Below are 20,807 nucleotides of genomic sequence, written 5' to 3'. Positions count from 1 at the left end.
TCTTATAGGATCAAGGTAGTATCTCATTGTAATTTTAATTTGCATTTTCCTGATGTATAGTGATGTCAAACTTTTTTTAAACATTTGTTGGCCATTGGTACATCTTCTTTTGAGAACTGTCTGTTCATGTCATTTGCCTACTTTTTGATGAGATTATTTGTTTTCTTCTTACTGATTTAATGCAAGCAACTTAAGAGATGAAGGATTCTTGCCCACTTTTCTTTATCGAAAATCTCCCCGCTAAAACTTTTTCATTGAAGTATAACACAGAAAAGTACACCTATATTAATTGTACAGTTCACCAGACTTTTACAATTTGAATACCTATACAACAAGCACGCAGATCAAGAAATAGAACATTACTAGCACCCCAGAAGCCTTTCTTGTTGCACCCTTCCAGCTACTATCCCCCAAAGATAAATGCCTAATTCTAATAGTGAAGAGTAGCTTCAACTCTTTTTGTACTTTATATAAACAGAATTGTACATTATTTACTCTTTGTATCTACCTTCTTCAGCATTTTCATCATGATATTCATTTATGTTGTCTGCAGTTGTCGATCATTTATTCATTAGTCAAAATTGTTCAACATGTGAGCATCCCACAATTTATTTATGCATTCCATAATTACCGTATTTAAGTAGTTTCCAGTTTGGGACTACTCTGACTATAACTGGACATGTCTTTGGGTGAACATATTTATGCATCTCTGGTGACACATACTCAGGATGGGTTTGCTGGGCCACAGGACAGGTAGATTGTATTAATACTAATTTTCTTGGGCTACCACAACAGAGTACCCTAGACTGGATAACAACAGACATTGATTTTCTTACAATTCTGGGGATTGGAAATCTGAGATCTAGGTGTTTGTAGAGGTGGTCTCTCCTTAGGCCTCTCTGCTTTGCTTGTAGATGGCTGTCTTCTCCCTGTGTCCTCATATGGTCTTCCCTCTGTGCATGTCTGTGTCCAAATTTCCTCTTCTTATAAGAACATCAGTCATATTGGATTAGTGCCTATCCTAATCACCTGATTTTAATTTAATTACCTCTTTAAAGTTCAAGTCTCTGCCAGGCATGGTGGCTAACACCTGTAATCCCAGCGCTTTGGGAGGCCAAGGCAGGAGGATCACTTGAGGCCAGGAGTTCAAAAACAGCCTGGGCAACAGAGTGAGACTCCTCTGTCTTTACAAAAACAGAATTTTTTTTTTAATTAGCCAGGCATGGTGGACAGAGTGAGACCCTGTGGGGGTTAGGATTTCAACATAAGAATTTTGCGGGGAGTGGACACAATTCATTCCATAACACATATGTTCAGCTTTAGTAGATTCTTCCAGTGCCTCCAAGTGGTCGTACCAATTAATACTCCTTCCAGGAGTCAAAGGGAGTTCTAATTGTTCCACATCCTCCCCAAATACTTGATATTTTGTGTGTTTTAAATAAATCTCCCTTAAACATAAGCTCCAGTTTTTTTTTTTTTTTTTTTTTTGAGACAGAGTCTTGCTCTGTTGCCAGGCTGGAGTGCAGTGCCACGATCTCAGCTCACTGCAACCTTCGCCTCCTGGATTCAAGCAATTTCCCTGCCTCAGCCTCCTAAGTAGCTGGGACTACAGGCTTGTGCCACCATGACTAGCTAATTTTTTTTTTTTTTTTTTTTTTTTTGTATTTTCGTAGACACAGGGTTTCACCATGTTGGCCAGGATGGTCTTGATCTCCTGACCTTGTGATCCGCCTGCCTCAGCCTCCCAAAGTGCTGAGATTACAGGCATGAGCCACCGCAGCCAGCCGAGTTCCCAACTTTTATATGCTCTTGATGTGGCTGAGGGTCAAGATAATGGAACTGGTTTTCACACCTCCCTTGCAAACCTTGTCTGGTAGTCGTCTACCTCCTTTCAGTATGTGGCATCTGTTGCCTTCAAGTCTCAGGGAAACTTTCCTTCGAACAGCATGTGAGATAGTTCTGGAATTTTTGCTTGTTTGTTTTTTATGCCATTAGACAGAAAAATAAGCTGACAATGTTTGTATCATTCATTTTATTTTTGAAATTTGTCCATTCTCCAGCATTTCAAGAGTAATTCACATCAAAAAGAAGATGGTAACAGAAATCTCTAAGCAGTTAGATCTCTTCATTCTGATGTTGGGACTGCAGCTCTCAGGGGGAAACCTGGTAATAACTCCATTCAGTAGATGCTGCCCCCACCAACCAGCACCCCCTAGAAGTTTCTAACAGTCCCACAGTGGTGGACGCTTCTTCAGCCTGCAGCAGTTTTTCCTTCCTCAGCCCCTTCCTAGGTGGGTAGTTCAGCTTTGGGTTCCCTGCACTGTCCTTAATGGGAGGCTTCTGGAAGGTTTTTTTTCTAACCTTCGGATGGCGTCTAAAATGCTGTGAGGTTTATTCCAAAATAACTATTTTAAGACACTTATCCTGAGCCCTCAAGGAACCACATGTGAGTAACAAGTCTATGTTTCATCACTCCCACTTCCCATGATCCCATTCCCAGTGCCTAATTCATGGCAGAATCCGTGGCTCTCTCTTGGCTCAGAGAAACTTCTTCACCCCACAGGTGCCTTACAAAGGATAAGGCGATGGATCTCTCACTCTCTCCTGGGAAAATCTAAACTCAGGAATTTAGGAGATCTGGGAGAAGCTATTCAGGCAAATTAGGGTAATAGCCTATAATTTCAAGGTGAATATCTATCTTGACCTGATATTTTGATTATATGTGGTTAAGTTGACCTTTAGGGTTCAGAGTTTTAAAACTCGAACACAGGAATACGACTTTGCACTTTTGGGGAGTTTTGTTATTGTTATTTCAGATGAGCTACAAAAAGCAGTTGAGAAATTAACAGCATTCACCAAAAGCAAATGGCAGTGGTTCCATGTGAGCATGTCTCCATAAGAATGAAACACCAAGCCAGTCTTCTAAAGCTTTAGGTCAGAAAACAGAGGAAAAGAATCTTTCCAAGAGGCGAGATAACATAGTTATCAGCTAAGTATGGGTAGGAAGACACTAGGTAAATATGTACATGAAATTAGTTTTATTATTCTACTTACTGCATAAAGCAGAAATACAAAGTTTTTAAGAAGTTTCTTTTCTTTAAAAAGAACGCTGTTGGACACTTGTCCCAGAAAAATAAAAACCTATGTTCATACAAAAACCTGTATAATAATGCTCATAGCCGCTTTATTTGTAATAGCCAAAGACTGGAAACAATCCAGTATCCTTCAGTGGGTGTAAGGTTAGATAAACAGTCGTACATCCATACCATGGCATACCATTTTGCAGCAGAAAGGAACAAACTATTGAAACATGGCAACAAACTGGAAAAATCTCAAGGGAATTATGCTGAGTGGAGAAAAAGCCAATTTCAAATGGTTATATACTCTATGATTCTATGTACGTAACATTCTTGAAATAAAATTATAGAGATGGCAAAAAAAAAATTATTGGTTGCCAGGGGTCGGGGATGGTGAGTGAGTGATGGAAGTGGCTATGAAAGTATAGCACAAGGAAATCCTGTAGGTAATGGAACAGCTCTGTATCTTGATTACACAAAGCCACATATGTGATAAAATTTCATAGTAATACACACACATACACACAAACACACAAGTGCTTGTAAAATTGATTGATTATACAAATGTGAGTTTCTTCATTTTGATACACAAAGGACCTCCCTGTATACTTATCTGCAACTTCCTGTGAATCTATAATTATTTCAAAATAAAAAGTTAAAAAAAGAAGAAAGCTGGTATATTTTATATCTTCAGGTTTCCACTGGCAACCACTGAGTCACATTACCCTGCTTAACAAATGGTATTTCCATTTTATTTTATGCGATAGAATTTATGAATTAAAATAGTTTAGCAGATACAGAAAAAATATATAGAAAATGCCAAGCCTATATTTGTTCCTTGATTTTAAGTTAATGAGGATAGTGAGATCTGGAATTAGGAACATTTAAAGATGTTTAGAATTACACTTTATTTTACATTTGAGCAAGATTAAAGACACAAATCACCTCCTCAAGAACCTTCACTTTAAATATCTTTCAAGTAAAAATTCAGAATTATTCATCAGCATGAGATCCCCCATCTCCTCTCTCCCTCTACACACACACATACACACACACATGCACATGTCAAAAAATAGCCAAATTTCAGTACTAGATAATCACCAAATTTCTATCAGAAATGAAAACCTTTATACATTTCAGTGTTTGTTCTTTCCATTAAATCATAGAAACCAGGGTAAATATTTCAGACTTAGGAAAAAAATGCAATAATGGGATCACAGGAGATGTTCTCTTCAGAGGTGTATAAACTAACTGTCTCTAGTTCACTTCTACCCCCAGCCACCACTATCTTCTTGGAGGAACCATATTGCTTTTTTTAGTCTCTTGTTATACATTCTGTCTGCTATACCAAAAGGTCCCAATATAGCGTGCTTTCTATAGACAGAATTCTTTGTTAATTTCCACATACTTCTTGATAAACTTTAGCACTTTGGGGTTGCCAGTAGAGTCACTGCAGGTAGGTTCCTGCAGGAAAGGAGAAGAGAAGATTGGCAGGTCTCACATTCACATCCTGGAGAAACTCCAAAACGACCACTGCAGCTGTTGCTTTGTACTTGGCCAAGTGAAGAAATATGAGTGAAGAAAATCCAGAATAAGTTCTCTCAAATTATAAATTAGCAAGTTGCCATCAGATTATCTAATTTTCCTCCCTGCTGCTCTCACAACTGCATGCCATCAGAGTTTTGAACTAATATGTCAATGTAGGGGCATAAAGTAGCTTATATTCCACATGGATTTCTAGTTTGGATGTGTGAGTGTTCAGAAGAGAAAATTCGTTCCTTAAATCCCACAGCAGATATGTGACAGAGAGGGCATCTCTTAAATACTTCCATTAATGGTTTTGTACCAGTGGCTCTTGAAGGAGGGAAAACTCCAATTTTGAGACCTTTATAATATAATCTCCTCTTTGTGGGTGCAAATTTTCAGTTTTTCTGTGGTTGTCTCCCTACCAATGTGGTTTAGTCATCTTAAGAAAGGACAAGATTCCTTAGTAGTAACCATGGGAACACTGTTATTTCATTTAATACCAAGTCAAGGTAACTAAGTTTCCCTTGCTCAGTCTCTATGTCATCTGTGAGTTTAGTCTGGAAAGATCAGGGATTTTGAAGTTAGCCCTTTGAACCCAGCTCTGATTCTTACTAGATGATTCTTACTTGGACTCACTATTAACCTTTCTAAACCTTAATTTCCCCAATTGCACACTTTAGATAAAATCATTATCAAAAACGTTGTTGTATTAGATATAACACATTAAAAATACACAGAGCCTGTCCTGCATGGATATTCACTCTACAAGTGGTTTAATAAAAGCTGTAGTTGGAGATGGCCATGGTGGGGATGGTAGAAGCATATTTAAACGAGGAGGAGAAAAGACTACCCCATATCAAATGATATTCTAAGACAATATATAAATAAATGTTGTAAAGGCTATAAGAGTTTAGACAACAGAACAAAAGAGAAGAAGAAGTGGCCCTGTAAATACTCAAGAGATGGGCCGTGATCTGGGCCTGGAAGGATGTGAAGATCAGAGGCACGGAGGAGATGAGGATGGCCTTTCAAGTAAAAATCGGCAACAGAGGCTGGAACTGACAGATTTTGTCTATGAACTTCTGAAGCATTCAGAAACAGGCATAATGTAGAGCAGCAGTCAGAGGGTGTTTATATTTGATGCAAGAACAGATAAACAGCCAAATGCTCTGCAAAGCTATGTAACATGATAAAAGTAGCAATTGCTAAAGATTAAGAGAGCACTGCAGGGTGTGTAGGGAAAGGGAGAGACCTCTACATGGTAATTAAAATAATCCAGATATGAGATGGTGAAAATGTGTAAAGGTGTGATCCCAGGAATGAAGAGGAAATAGCAAGATGCGGGCACATTTCTAAGGCAAAATAAGATTGAGGAGGCCAACTGATGTCAAGCCCAAATATGAGAAGAATCACAGGATGGTAGTAAAGACAGAACACTGAAGAGAAGATACATAATTAACTGTCTTTTGGACCTATTGAGTGTGAGGTCATAGTAAAATATAAAACCAGAAATAATTGACACACTGTTGGAGATATGATTGGAGGTGTTTAAGGGAATTAATTAGAGAAAAAGCCTTTGTGGCCAAAAAAGGATGGTGATTATTGAAATCAAGTGAAAGAGTAGCTTTTCCAGGGAGAGAAAATAAAGAGCTGAGGAAAACAGAGTTTCTGAGAAGGATGGGTATGGTGCAGAGACAGAAGAAGAAAAAGAAGCCAACTAAGAAAACCAAAAAGAATGTTCTTTTCTGAGAGACTTAATAAGGCCAAGGCCACTCACTATATAGCCTCCAGGGGCACATGAGCCTCAGAATTTATATCTTGTTTTCAATCACCTAGACCTGCTTCAAAATTAATCTGAAACTTTGGATAAGCCTAGCGTAACTATATCTTACAGAGATGCTCTAAACAGGGATCAGCAAACTTTCTATAAAGGGCTAGATAGTAAGTGTTTCGTGCTTTGTGGGCCAGAGAGTTTCTGTTGCCACAACTCAACTCTGCTGTGGTAGCACAAAAGCAACCATAGACACATGTAAATGAATATGTGTTTGGCTGTGTTCTAATAAAACTTTATTCATAAAAAAAGGTAGTGGGCTAGATTTGGCCACAGGCCATAGTTTGCTAGCCCTTACTCTCAAATGTATATGACCCTAACCCAAGTTTCATTTTTTTTCTTCTGAAGTCCTTTTATCATATAAGGAAACAACACTGTAATAAAAAGAGCAAGGATTTCAATTGCAGATTTTCCCTGCAATCTGATAACAGCTACTAGGTCCCGTATCAGATGCTTTGAGCAGTTTGCTAAATCTTTCCGAGCCTCACTTTTGTACTTGTAAAATGAGACTAATTATCCTGACTTCATAGGGCTGTTGTGAGAATTAATGAGGTAACAGGGAACATTTAGTGCATTGTGGAGACTAGCCAAATGCTTATTCCTATAAACATACATTAAAATCTTTCTACTATGTCACAGGGGCCATTCAAGATACAGAGGATACAAAAATAAAAAGATACAGATCCTGCCCTCAACAAACTTTCTATCTGGTAGGAATATTAGTCAGGGCTCAGGTGAAGGAAATAGAAACCACGTCAGTTATTTTCAGTAGAAAGTAGTTAATATAGGGAATCAGATGCTTACAAAATTGTTGGAAGGGCTAGAGGAAGTCCAGGTTCTTTTCTGGCATTCTAGAAATTACTTCTGAACAAGACCACCCATCTGGCATTGTGAGGACAGCGATTCTGTCTCTGCCTCAACAAGAGAAGGTAGGCATTCTGGAGAATACTAGGGAAATCATTGAAGTCAAGAGCACACCCACCTTAGCAGTGATCCAGGCATCAGAAAACCACCAGCATTGCAATTGCCTCTGGATACCCATGTAGTCCTGGCTGTTCCTCAGAGCTCTGCCACAGAAAACTCAGTGTCTTCACAGCTGTGGATGTGCAGCCTCCACCTCACTTTCTCTATCCAAATCTCAAAAAAAGATGATCTAATTTGCTGAACCTACAATCTAGCTGCAAGGGAATCTTGCAAATTTAGTTTTTGGCTTTCCAGCCTCTTCAGTACAATGAGGCACACTAGAGACAGACTGGAATAGATATTGAACACCACATACTCATCAAGGTAGAAAAACAAGCAGATAAATCAACAATATTAGGTCTGAGACATGAGTGGGAAAAGGAGACCAAACACAGGAAACAGCACAAAGGAAGCAGTGATTTTTTTTGTAATTAGAGAGGCAATATCTGGGGTTGAAGGATGAATAGAGTCTAAAGAGGCACATAGAAGAAAAACATTCTGAGCAGGAAAAACAGCATCGGCAAAAATGTTAGTGCCTCTTCCTGTCCTCATTCTTGAAAGTGACAACAAACATCTTGGGTGTAAATTTCCTGTTCTATAAGGAAAGTAGGGAAAGCTATAAAACTTTCTTTCCTTTAATAATTATTAAGTACCTTCAGTGGTCTCTGCAACCAGAGAGTGTGTTTAAAAAATGCAGGTCTGTTTTGTGTCATGGATACAGGAATATGCTGAGAGGAGCACAGTAGGGAGAGAGGAATTAATGTCCTTAAGCATGAGCATAAATTGTGGTAACACAAGACAGAAAATATGGGACTAATGTCATCAGAGACCCAGGAGCTAAGTGAAGATGGTAAGGGGGGGCCTTCATGGAATTTTTAAGAGGAGTAGAATTCTAAGCAAAGAGAACTCTGTAAGCAAAGGCCTATAGGTTGGATTTTTTTTTTTTTTTTTTTTTTTTTTTTTTTTTTTTGAGATGGAGTCTCGCGCTTTCACCCAGGCTGGAGTGCAGTGGCACAATCTCGGCTCACTGCAGGCTCTGCCCCCCGGGGTTCACGCCATTCTCCTGCCTCAGCCTCCCGCGTAGCTGGGACTACAGGCGCCCGCCACCTCGCCTGGCTAATTTTTTGTATTTTTAGTAGAGACGGGGTTTCACCGTGTTAGCCAGGATGGTCTTGATCTCCTCACCTCGTGATCCACCCGCCTCGGCCTCCCAAAGTGCTGGGATTACAGGCATCAGCCACCGCGCCCAGCCAGGTTGGATTTTTTAGGCTTCTGAGTATATAAGGGAGTAGTCATATTCAAGTATGAAAAAAGAACTTAGGAATAATCCTTTAAGTACCAAAAGCAGATCTACCATTTGATTGAGCAATCCCACTACTGGGTATCTACCCAGAGGAAAAGAAGTCATTATATGAAAAAGATACTTGCACATGCATGTTTATAAGAGCACAGTTCACAATTGCAAAAATATGGAACTGGCCCAAATGCCCATCAATCAACAAGTGGATAAATAAAATGTGATTTTATATACAGATACACACACACACACACATATATATCTCATATATATATATATATATATATACCATTGAATACTACTCAGCCATAAGAAAGAACGAAATAATGGCATTTGCAGCAACCTGGATGGAATTAGAGACCATTATTCTGAGTGAAGTAACTCAGGAATGGAAAACCAAACATTGTACGTTCTCACTTATAAGTGGGAGTTAAGTTATGAGGATACAAAGGCAGAAGAATAATACAATGGACTTTGGGGACTCGGGAGAAAGGGTGGGAAGGGGGTGAGGGATACAAGACTACACGTTGGGTACAGTGTACACTGCTCAGGTGATGGGTGCACCAAAATCTCAGAAATCTCCACTAAAGAACTGATTCATGTAAACAAACACCACCTGTTCCCCTAAAACCTATTGAAATAATAATAATAAAAGATTTAGGAATCAAGAAAGATCTTATCCTTGAAGTCTTTGTATTACCTAAAATTTGGGCTTTTCCTAGAAGTAATCATTTGAATTATATTGATTATTTCTAGAAGCATGACTATAATCAAATAAACTTTAAGAATATTTATAGGATAGTGTGACAAGCGGGGTGCAGAATAAAATGGGGAGAGGCTGGAGGCGTGTTAAGCAGCTATTAGAACTTGCCATCTGTGCAGTAGAGGGGTCTGAACTGAGTTGTGATGGAGAAAGTAGAAAAAAAATATCATGTGTACAACATATTCCTTTTTGAAATGGAAATTCATTTTTTTCCGATTCAAGCCTGAAAAATAAGTGACATCGACTTTTCGACATCTTTATTTTCAAGAATTTTACTCACACATTTAGCTGGGAAAATATTGTGTGATGATGGCCCTGATGCCTGGTAGAAGGAGTGAGTATTGCTCATATCTCAGCACCAACATTTACCAGTTCTGCTGGGGTTAATTACTTAATTTCTGAAATTCTTTTTCCTCCTCTGCAAAATGGGAGTGAAGCGGTGCCTAATACATAGGGTAGTTGTGGAAGTTAAATAAGATTATTTAGGTAAAGTTCTCAGGACAACACCTTGCATATAATAAGTGCTCATACAGTAAGTGTCATGGTATCATTGCCATCGTCATCATCACCATCATCACAATTATTATGTGAGGTAGGTGAAATGAGGGGGTGTAGAAGAGTGGAAAGAGGAAGACTTCAGAGCCAAACAGCCTGTATCAGGTTCCCGGCAAGAAACAAATGGAACGCTCAAATGAGTGAGTGATTTGGAGAATTTAATGAAGAAATGACTGTGTTTACAAAATTAAGGACAAGCTGTAGAGAAACAAAAGGTTAGCATACTACCTCATCCTAGCTAGAGAGGAAAACAGGAATTACCAGTTATCAGCATGAGGCCTGATGTTCTCTAGCAGAAGGGGAACAGTTACAGGAACTTGGAAGAAGACAGTCATGTGGAAAGAGGGCTGTCATAAGGGCTGTGACCTTTGGTCAAGGGTAGCAGCCATGGCCACCTGCAGTGAAGGAGGCCGGGGGAAGAAATACCCTGATCTCACCTTTCTCCTTCTTTCCAGTCTTCTCCACACTTCACATTGGCAGAACCCAACCCAAACAAAAGCCAGAGGCAGAGCATCCCGTGAGGCATTCTGTACAGGTCAGCATCTAGGAGCGCAAAGCGCGATGAACAAGCGTATACAGCCAAACTGTACAGAGGAATAAACAGAATGTATTTAGCACGCACACCCCCAGCTTTGAAGCTGCGTTGTAACTTTAGGCAAATTGCTTAATTTCTCTGAGCCTCAGGTTGCTCACTGTAAAACAAGGGTAACAATAATAATTATGCAGGTTTATTGTAAGCATGAACTAAGTTGATGTCTGAATTATGCCTAGCAGAGCCCCAGGCATGTGGTAGACATCAATTAATGTTCTCTAATCCCACCGCCAGCTGATGACAGCTCTCTTCACTTGTGGCTGCTGTACAGCCTTTATGAGCTCCCCAGAAGCAATGTTTCTCATCATGTGGTCCATAGACCATGTGCTTTAGAGGCACCTGGGGTCCTTTTGAACAGACAGCTTATGGCCCCCACCCTATCCAACTAAATCATGAGTGGAAGGATATGAATCTTCATTTCAGACAAATTTCCCCAAATGGTTTTCACACACAATAACATTTGGGAGCCACCATTCCAGAAGTCCACATTTCTAATTGACACCCACTTGAGTAAAGTATAGGTGAGATTTATGTATGCTTGGCAGTCATTAGGTGCATTTACAGCCCATCAGCTCCATGAAGAGGGGCTAGCAGACTAGGACACTAATGGCCTTTCTTGTGATGTTAGGTCATGCTGGTTCTCCATTTTACTGACTTTATTAATACCCAAGGAACAATGTTCCCAGGCTTTTAATTAAAAATTCCCTAACATTCAGGCTTTAATCATTTTCTAGGTTGGATATCAGCTTGGTCAGTGGCCAGATCTTACCCTGCTTTCAAAGAAAACTTAGTAGGCAAAGCAGAAGCTGTTAAAAGGAATAAAGCTTTTTGAAAGCTTCACAGATGAGCATACATCAATTCCAAGTATAAACAGGAGAAGGCAAAAACTTAGGATAAGATCAGAAGATCAAGGACCTTGCTTTAATGAAGTAAGGAAAGGTACAAGAAAGTTCATCAACAGTCTAGGACAGACATAGAGCTCATGATTTGGATCCTGAATTGGTTAGGATTCAGCTGCAATAAGCACAGACTCAAAATAGCAGCAGCTTAGACAAAAGAGAATTTTATTTGCTGCTCATGTAAAATTGCAGAGGTAGGAAGAGCAGGGCTGGGGTGGTGGCTTTACTCCACAGAGTTCTCAAGGACTCAGGTTCCTTCTAGCTTTTGGTCCTGCCCTCCCTAGAATGAAGTCCTTGTTCTCATGTTCCAGGATGGAACTCCAGTGGTCACATTTATGCTCCAAGCCACAGGAAGAAGAGGGGAAGAAGGTACAGAGGGTATGGAACAGCTGACTTTTTTTTTTTTTTAATTATACTTTAGGTTTTAGGGTACATGTGCACAATGTGCAGGTTTGTTACGTATGTATCCATGTGCCACGTTGATTTCTTGCACCCATTAACTCGTCATTTAGGATTAGGTATATCTCCTAATGCTGTCCCTCCCCCCCCCCCCCCACCCCACAACAGTCCCCGGAGTGTGATGTTCCCCTTCCTGTGTCCATGAGTTCTCATTGTTCAATTCCCACCTATGAGTGAGAACATGCGGTGTTTGGTTTTTTGTCCTTGCAATAGTTTACTGAGAATGATGTTTTCCAGTTTCATCCATGTCCCCACAAAGGATATGAACTCATCCTTTTTTATGGCTGAATACTATTCCATGGTGTATATGTGCCACATTTTCTTAATCCAGTCTATCGTTGTTGGACATTTGGGTTGGTTCCAACTCTTTGCTATTGTGAATAGTACCGCAATAAACATACGTGTGCATGTGTCTTTATAGCAGCATGATTTATAGTCCTTTGGGTATATACCCAGTAATGGGATGGCTGGGTCAAATGGTATTTCTAGTTCTAGGTCCCTGAGGAATCGCCACACTGACTTCCACAATGGTTGAACTAGTTTACAGTCCCACCAACAGTGTAAAAGTGTTCCTATTTCTCCACATCCTCTCCAGCACCTGTTGCTTCCTGATTTTTTAATGATGGCCATTCTAACTGGTGTGAGATGGTATCTCACTGTGGTGTTGATTTGCATTTCTCTGATGGCCAGTGATGATGAGCATTTCTTCATGTGTTTTTTGGCTGCAAAAATGTCTTCTTTTGAGAAGTGTCTGTTCATGTCCTTTGCCCACTTTTTGATGGGGTTGTTTGTTTTTTTCTTGTAAATATGTTTGAGTTCATTGTAGATTCTGGATATCAGCCCTTTGTCAGATGAGTAGGTTGCAAAAATTTTCTCCCATTCTGTAGGTTGCCTGTTCACTCTGATGGTAGTTTCTTTTGCTGTGCAGAAGCTCTTTAGTTTAATTAGATCCCATTTGTCGATTTTGGCTTTTGTTGCCATTGCTTTTGGTGTTTTAGACATGAAGTCCTTGCCCACGCCTATGTCCTGAATGGTATTGCCTAGGTTTTCTTGTAGGATTTTAATGGTTTTAGGTCTAACATTTAAGTCTTTAATCCATCTTGAATTAATTTTTGTATAAGGTGTAAGGAAGGGATCCAGTTTCAGCTTTCTACATATGGCTAGCCAGTTTTCCCAGGACTATTTATTAAATAGGGAATCCTTTCCCCATTTCTTGTTTTTGTCAGGTTTGTCAAAGATCAGATAGTTGTAGATATGCGGCATCATTTCTGAGGGCTCTGTTCTGTTCCATTGATCTATGTCTCTGTTGTGGTACCAGTACCATGCTGTTTTGGTTACTGTAGCCTTGTAGTAGAGTTTGAAGTCAGGTAGGGTGATGCCTCCAGCTTTGGAACAGCTGACTTTTAAAGAAGGTTTAGAGTCGTCCATCCAGCACATCTGATTCCATCACTTTCACCAGAACTTGTTCACATGGCCATGCTAAACTACAAAAGAGGCTGAGAGGCAGAATCGCAGCTAAGTATTCTTATTAGATGGATTATATATTGAGGACAACCAGGAGTCACTACCACAGGTTCTATGGTCTAAGAAACTTTGAACCTTCTTTCTCCAGTAGAAGATTTATCAGTGAGGTTCTAGTCAGGAACACAGATGCCACTCCAGGTGTTTTTAAAAGAAGCAACATAATGTAGGGAATTGACAGCACAAATGATAAAAGAGCTGAATATTGAAACTTCAAAAATGAGGCAGCCCAGAAAGTAGCAACAGTAGGAAGTTTCTACCTTCCCTGAAGCTGGAAGGACAAAGGACAAGGCAAAACCTCAAAGGTAACAGGCTGCCTGGCAGAACTTGGAACCCAGTGGACTGTTGTAGTAGGAGCTGGAACCAGGAGGAGATGCAGCCACTGCCAAAGACACCACCAGAAGCAAAGTGATATATAGAGAGGGATATTCCCTCTTCTGCCCCTCGGCCTCCTTCCAGTGCTTCACATTGGCTAAAACTACCTGGAAGGTGTAGTGCAAGGGAGTCTAGGCAATGTAGTAGGCAAAGAAGGAAAAAGCACTGATCTAAAAGCAAACAGGTGAGTGACTGGCGCAACACCCAAACCCAAGTTGTGGACCTGGATAGATTAGTAATCACTGGGACCTTTCTAGACATTATTTCTGGATGAAGTTGATACATTTGTAAAGCAAAAGAGGGTCCTTCTGTGGAAAGCAGGGACTCAAACAGATACTTGTACACCAATGTTCACAGCAGCATTATTCACAATAGACAAAAGGTAGAAACAGCCCAAATGTCCATCAACAGAGAAACGGGTAAACAATATGTGGTATATACATACAATGAAATATTATTCAGCCATAAAAAGAAATAAAAGTCTGATTCATGCTATAACAGAGATAAATCTTGAAAACATGCTACATGAAATAAGCCAAACACAAAAGGACAAATATGATTCCACTTATATGAGGTACCTAGATTAGGCAAATTGATGGAAATAGAAGGTAGAATAGAGCTTGTCTGGGGCTGGAGGGTAGGGAGCAATGGAGAATAATTAACAGTTCAGAGTTTCTACTTCAGATGAAAAAGTCCTGAAAAGGGATAGCAATGATGGTTGCACAACACTGTGAACGTACTTAATGCCACTGAACTGTCCTTTTTTTTTTTTTTTTTTTTTTTTGACAGGAAGTCACTTTTGCCCAGGCTGTAGTGCAGTGGTGTGATCTTGGCTCACTGCAACCTCCGCCTCCTGGGTTCAAGCAATTTTTGTGCCTCAGCCTCCCAAGTAGCTGGGATTATGGGCGCCCGCCATCACACCTGTCTAATTTTTGTATTTTTAATAGAGACAGGGTTTTATAATGTTGGCCAGGCTGGTCTCAAACTCTTGATTTCAAGTGATGCACCCGCCTCAGCCTCCCAAAGTGCTAGGATTACAGGTATGAGCCACTGCACCTGGCCTGAGCTGTACATTTTTAAAAGGTTAAAATAGTACTTTTTAAGTTTTAAAAGATGTATTTTATATTTATTTATGTATTTATTTATTTATTATTTTTATTTATTTTTTTTTTTGAGACGGAGTCTCGTTCTGTTGCCCAGGCTGGAGTACAGTGGCACAATCTCAGCTCACTGCAACCTCCGCCTCCCGGGTTCATGCCATTCTTCTGCCTCAGACTCCCAAGTATTTGGGACTACAGACGCACACCATCATGCCCGGCTAATTTTTTTGTATTTTTAGTAGAGACGGAGTTTCACCATGTTAACTGAGATGGTCTTGATCTCCTGACCTCATGATCCACCTGGCTCGGCCTCCAAAGTGCTGGGATTACAGGCGTGAGCCACCAGATAAGTCATTTTTAAAAAGAGGTTCTTATGCTTTTCAAATGTATTTACTGATTGAAAAACGCTTCTGGAGAAGATGAATATTGGTAATGAAATAATAGAAGCTGACTAATGGACAACACAGTGGGATCAAAAGACTAGGAAGACTTAAAAGACCAAAGCAAAACCCATCTCTGTTTCTAAAAATTGTTGTGACGTTTCAAAACACTTTCTCACAGAAGAAATATTATCTCCCCCTCTCCCAAATTGAGCTTGATATGACCATGAAGCATAAGCATAATTCAGTGTGAAAAAGCAAAGGCAAAATAAAAAATTCAGGAAGAATCAAGTGTCCTCTCTTTATAGGTAGCACCTGAAGACTTGGAATAGGTGGCTTCACCAAAGAATAGGAGAAGAGCAGAGAACCCGGGCCCACAAGGCATCCTTTGAAGGATGGAGACAACTAGGAAGGCTCGATTTCTGGGTACCACGTGAATAGAGAATAGAGGGGAGTCAGGGAATACTCAGCTGTGTCAAAAGCAGCCCATAAATGTCATCGAGGATAAGCACTCAAAGATGGTTGTTGGGCTTTTATAGCCAACAATGCAGAAGGTCATTGCCTGCTTGGCTAAGGCCATTTCTGTGAAAAGAAGAGGATTTTAAACTGGAATGGGATGAGTAGAGCAGTCTTTTCTGCATTTCTTCCTTTGCTGGCTCAAGAGAAGCAGTAAACAAACCCTATTCCCAGAACTATGCTGACAACATTGATGATGGCAGCACACAAATTAGGAGGTAAACAAAATGCCATGTTAATTTCAGGCTCCATTAGAAACACAGTCAGGAAAAAAAAAGTCAACGTCTGCCAAACAGAAAAGGTCAAAATTAGAAGAGAAATAAATTTTGTTTTTGAGATCCTAAGAAGGCCCTGCCAACAATAAAGACAGAGGAGGATTTTGTTTCCTCTTTCTCTTTTGTCAATCATAGAATTCTAAAACAAATGCTCTTGGTAATGCCTTCTCTAATCAGATACGTGAAGTAGAATATGGGTTGCATGTTCTTTTTTCCGGTAAATGAAACCATACAGTATTTGGGATATCACCACAGGATTCCATTCCAGAACTGTCTTCTATTTGTCCCTAATGTACAGTTGTTGTTCTTGTTTGTAAGAACCTCCAGTAATGCTTATGACTTTGGCAGGATGCATAAGTACCATTCATTTGAAGACTCCACAACTTAAATTGTCTCTGACATGAAATTGGCACGTGTCTAAGAGACCTCAGGCCCTTTAATCCCTTTGTAGAATGTGTTGCATGCTCCAGATCAAGTCCAGGAAATGCACACATATCCTTCTCTTGCTTTCCTGTGTTGAAGGGGATGATACACAAACGAAAACGTATCTTTTGTAAGTTATTTTTAATGTGATGGCAGTGAGCATTCTGGGTCTTTGATGATGGATGAGTCTTCATTTGTAAACTTAAAGCCGTATGTATTAACTTAGTTTCCTTCCAGGCATTTTGTGTTAGTGAATATCACATATGGCTTTATAATGCTCCAATAACAGATGCCTAGTTGCACTTTGATTTAATATATGCTAGGAGAAAAGATATATGAGAATTTCACTATAATTTTTTGCCTAGATAATAGGTCAGAGGTTCTATCCCACCTGGAGGTAAAGGATTGGTCTTATTGATTTCTTGGACTTCTCTCTGGATTTTATGAGTCTATGCTCTTTTTCCCAGAAGCATTAAGTTTGAAGATTCAATCACCAAGTGCAATCAAAGCTACCTTTCCTCCACCCAAAATTAAATAGACATTTTTAAACACACATACACATTTCTTTCTTTTTTTTTTTTTTTTATACTTTAAGTTTTAGGGTACATGTGCACAATGTGCAGGTTTGTTACATATGTATCCATGTGCCATGTTGGTGTGCTGCACCCATTAACTCGTCATTTAGCATTAGGTATATCTCCTAATGCTGTCCCTCCCCCCTCCCCCCACCCCACAACAGTCCCCCGAGTGTGATGTTCCCCTTCCTGTGTCCATGAGTTCTCATTGTTCAGTTCCCACCTATGAGTGAGAGCATGCGGTGTTTGGTTTTTTGTCCTTGCGATGGTTTACTGAGAATGATGGTTTCCAGCTTCATCCATGTCCCTACAAAGGACATGAACTCATCATTTTTTATGGCTGCATAGTATTCCATGGTGTATATGTGCCACATTTTCTTAATCCAGTCTATCGTTGTTGGACATTTGGGTTGGTTCCAACTCTTTGCTATTGAGAATAGTGCCGCAATAAACATACATGTGCATGTATCTTTATAGCAGCAACACATACACATTTCAAGATCAACAGAGTTCCCTTTTGAGCATGGAAATATAGCCATTGCTAAATTCCATTACTGGACTGAACTCCGGGTATTAGTTACAGTGGAAAGTAAGAGATTGTAGGAGACTCTTTTCTTAGAACCAGGACATGGATTATGGCCTGGATTTAATTAAGTGTTGCTCATGGCACCATGCAGGCTGACATTTAATTATATTCAGTTTAGCCCTTTATTATATATCATCTCTTGTTATTCTCCAAATGTTCTAAATATGCTGGTCTTGTTTTCTCTAGCTCTGTTGTAAGCTCTTTGAGATCAGAGCTAATGTCACACAGTACATACTCAATAAACACGTTATAAATGAATTTATGAGCAAAGAACTAAATGAATGTGGCTACAGATTTGAGATGCTACTGTTCACAATACAAGATGTGACCTTAAAAATTCAAGAAAAGTGAACAACTGAAGGTGAGGGGGTTTCCCTGTTGTTCCCTGAAAGGCATCCAAATTCTCCTGAAGCTCCCATGAATAAGATGGAGGTTTAATTTTTCTCTCTTTGGTCCTCTGCTCTTTTAATCTGCTCCAGCAAAAAAACTCTCAAAGATCTGGTGTTAGAAAATGTTGTGAAGAGTTTTACCTGAATCTAGTATCTGTGTATTTATATACTGGTCTTATTATTGGCCCTAGCCTGAGCTTTTTAAATTTTCTCAGTTTTCACTGTCATCTTCTCAGTGTATTATCTTTGCCTTCTTTGTGATAGCCTATTAAGATACCTGTTTGAAATGAGATGTTTCTAAAATACTGGTCATGGACTCTACCTGTAAGGAATTTCTCTAAGAATAACATACAGAATTAGTAGCAATGATTCCATCTGAGAAGTGTAGAAATGCAGAAGAGGAGAATGTTTACTTTTATTCTGTATTCATCCATATGGATCACTTTTGTTCGGGAGCCTGTAAGACTTTCATAATTTAAAAACTAATAAAAAATAAAATATATCCATCACGACAGATGTCATTTTAGCAGATCTGAAGAATAATTCATGAACTATTAAGGCAGTTTGCCTATGCATGCGTTTACCATAAACAGAAGGACAACTTGATTGTTTTAAGAGACAACATTTAATGAATCTAGTCCTCCAGTTTTCAAAGCAACTTGTGGGTGTCCATGATTAAGTACTGGTTAGTGATTCATCCTGGCATCCATTTATGGGCATATGATGGCTGAGCTGCTTTTGTATCTGTACCTTTTGGCTTTGAACGACCCACCCTCGGTGAGCATTTTAATAAGAAAGAAACTGTTTCAGTCAATGGGTCAAGAGAACCATTTCCATCATGACAGCTTTTTGTATTTTTCTTCACATTTTTATTCTAAATGGTGTTCACGGTTGTATAATAACACGTGTTGCATGTTATAGGTCCCCATGTTGACTACAGCTTGCTATTTATCCACTTCTAGTGACCCCACCACCTTTTGCTCTTTGTATTTTCAAAAAGTTTTTCTTTCTCCTTAAGGTTTTTATGTAGTTTTTGTCCCAGGGTTTTATTCCCATCTTAGTCTATGTAATCCTACTTCTGTTCTGTCATTAGCATTTCTACTCTGGCTTGTTTTGAGTTTCTGCAAATGGTTCAATTATTACCAGTCATCTTTAAACCTTTTAACCTTTAAGAAATGCTTACAAGTGCATAAAATTATTTGACTCCATAAATGAATGCTCAAAAATGCATGCACTTTTTATAACCGTCTTTATGCATCATATTAAAATAGGTAAGATATGTTTACATTTGCACATTATAGAAATTGAAGGTTTAATTCCCAGTAGACTAAATGCATACATACTCAGAAGAATATACAATTTTATGAACATGCACTACCTATCAGTAATCTGTAACATTTAAGAATTAACAAAGAAGATGTGAAAGAGACTGGCTAGATAATCACTTATGCTGGTAGTTCTCTAACTCTAATGTACATTGGAATCACCTGAAGGGCTTGTTGGAACACTGATTGCTGAGCCACTGATCTGGTAGGTCTTCATTGGAGCTTATGAATTTTATTTCTAACAAGATCCAGTAGATTCCAGTGCTATTGGTGTGGGACGACACGCTGAAAACTACTGCCATCTTATTTCTCATCCTGAGCACTCAGAAAGACTGCATTTCCCAGCCTTCACCACTTCTCAACCTGACCATAAAATTCCCTGCATGGTCCTTCACTCTCTGTTGCCTCTTTCCTGGGCACCTCTGAAGGCCATGTATTGAAGATGGAAACTCGTCAAGATGGAAGGTGTCTAAAGATGTCTTAAGTTGATTTCACAGAAACAAAAAGTAGAACAGAGAATAGGAGAAGCTAGGAATGGTAGAAGAAGGGAGGAATAGGGAGAGATTTGTTAAAGGATACAAAGTTACAGCTAGATAGGATGAATAAGTTCTAGTGTTCTATAGCACTGTGGGATGACTGTAGTTAACAATAATATATAGTTTCAAATAGCTACAAGGAGGATACTGAATGTTCCTAACACAAAGAAATTATGAATGATTGAGGTGATGGATATGCTAATTGCCCAGATCTGATCACTATATATTATATGTATTGCATCATCACTGTGTACCCCATAAATATGTACAGTTATTATATGTCAATTAAAAAAATAAAGAAGAAAAAAAGGAATAAGCCTTTGTATAACAAGGAACTGAGGTTTAGGGGCAGCATTGACAGACTTATCCCAATACACATGATTTTCATGTCGTCATGAGATGAACCATGCCCAGCTTTGAGGAAACTTTTATGATGTAAATTTGAGACCAGAATGAATCAATCTACCATTCACTACCCTACAACAACAACAAAAAAAAAACCAAGTTGGTTTAGATAGACTCAGCCTACAGCCATATGTCTGTAGGCCATGAAGAGATTTTTGCCAATTCTTGCTAAGATCTCCTAAATCCATCTTAGTATATTTTTGGGTCGTCTTTCATCTGAACTTTTCCAACTGCATGCTCCTTAGATTCCTATATTATTTTCTCAAACTGGTTCTACTCACGTCTTTGCTCCATGTTGGATAAGACCAAGGCACTTTTCCTCTCATTCAAAACCCATTAATTACTGGACAGCTCTGCCTTGCTTCCCTCTATTCCCCCCTTACCTTGTTCTGCAGATAAGATCATCCCAGTATTTCTGACCCTATCTTGATTGGGACA

General features: G+C 39.3%; 1 protein-coding gene across 3 annotated transcripts in view; it reads left to right on the top strand.

The window, feature by feature from the left end:
- Positions 1-20,807, top strand: part of SAMD12 (sterile alpha motif domain containing 12) — a 508,474-nt gene that overhangs the window by 318,737 nt on the left and 168,930 nt on the right. The window contains exon 5 of one of the 3 annotated variants that reach the window (XM_063643531.1): positions 2,061-7,958. The exons of the other annotated variants lie outside the window; for them this stretch is intronic. Coding sequence (XP_063499601.1) covers positions 2,061-2,074 — 14 coding nt within the window. The 3' untranslated portion in view covers positions 2,075-7,958. Of the gene's footprint in view, positions 1-2,060; positions 7,959-20,807 lie in introns of those variants that run through there. 3 annotated transcript variants of the gene reach the window in all.

The sequence above is a fragment of the Symphalangus syndactylus genome, chromosome 7 (assembly GCF_028878055.3).
Source record: "Symphalangus syndactylus isolate Jambi chromosome 7, NHGRI_mSymSyn1-v2.1_pri, whole genome shotgun sequence".
NCBI classification, from domain to species: Eukaryota; Metazoa; Chordata; class Mammalia; order Primates; family Hylobatidae; genus Symphalangus; species Symphalangus syndactylus.
Note: the sequence above shows the minus strand (reverse complement) of the source record. Positions and strands in the feature narration are given on the sequence as shown.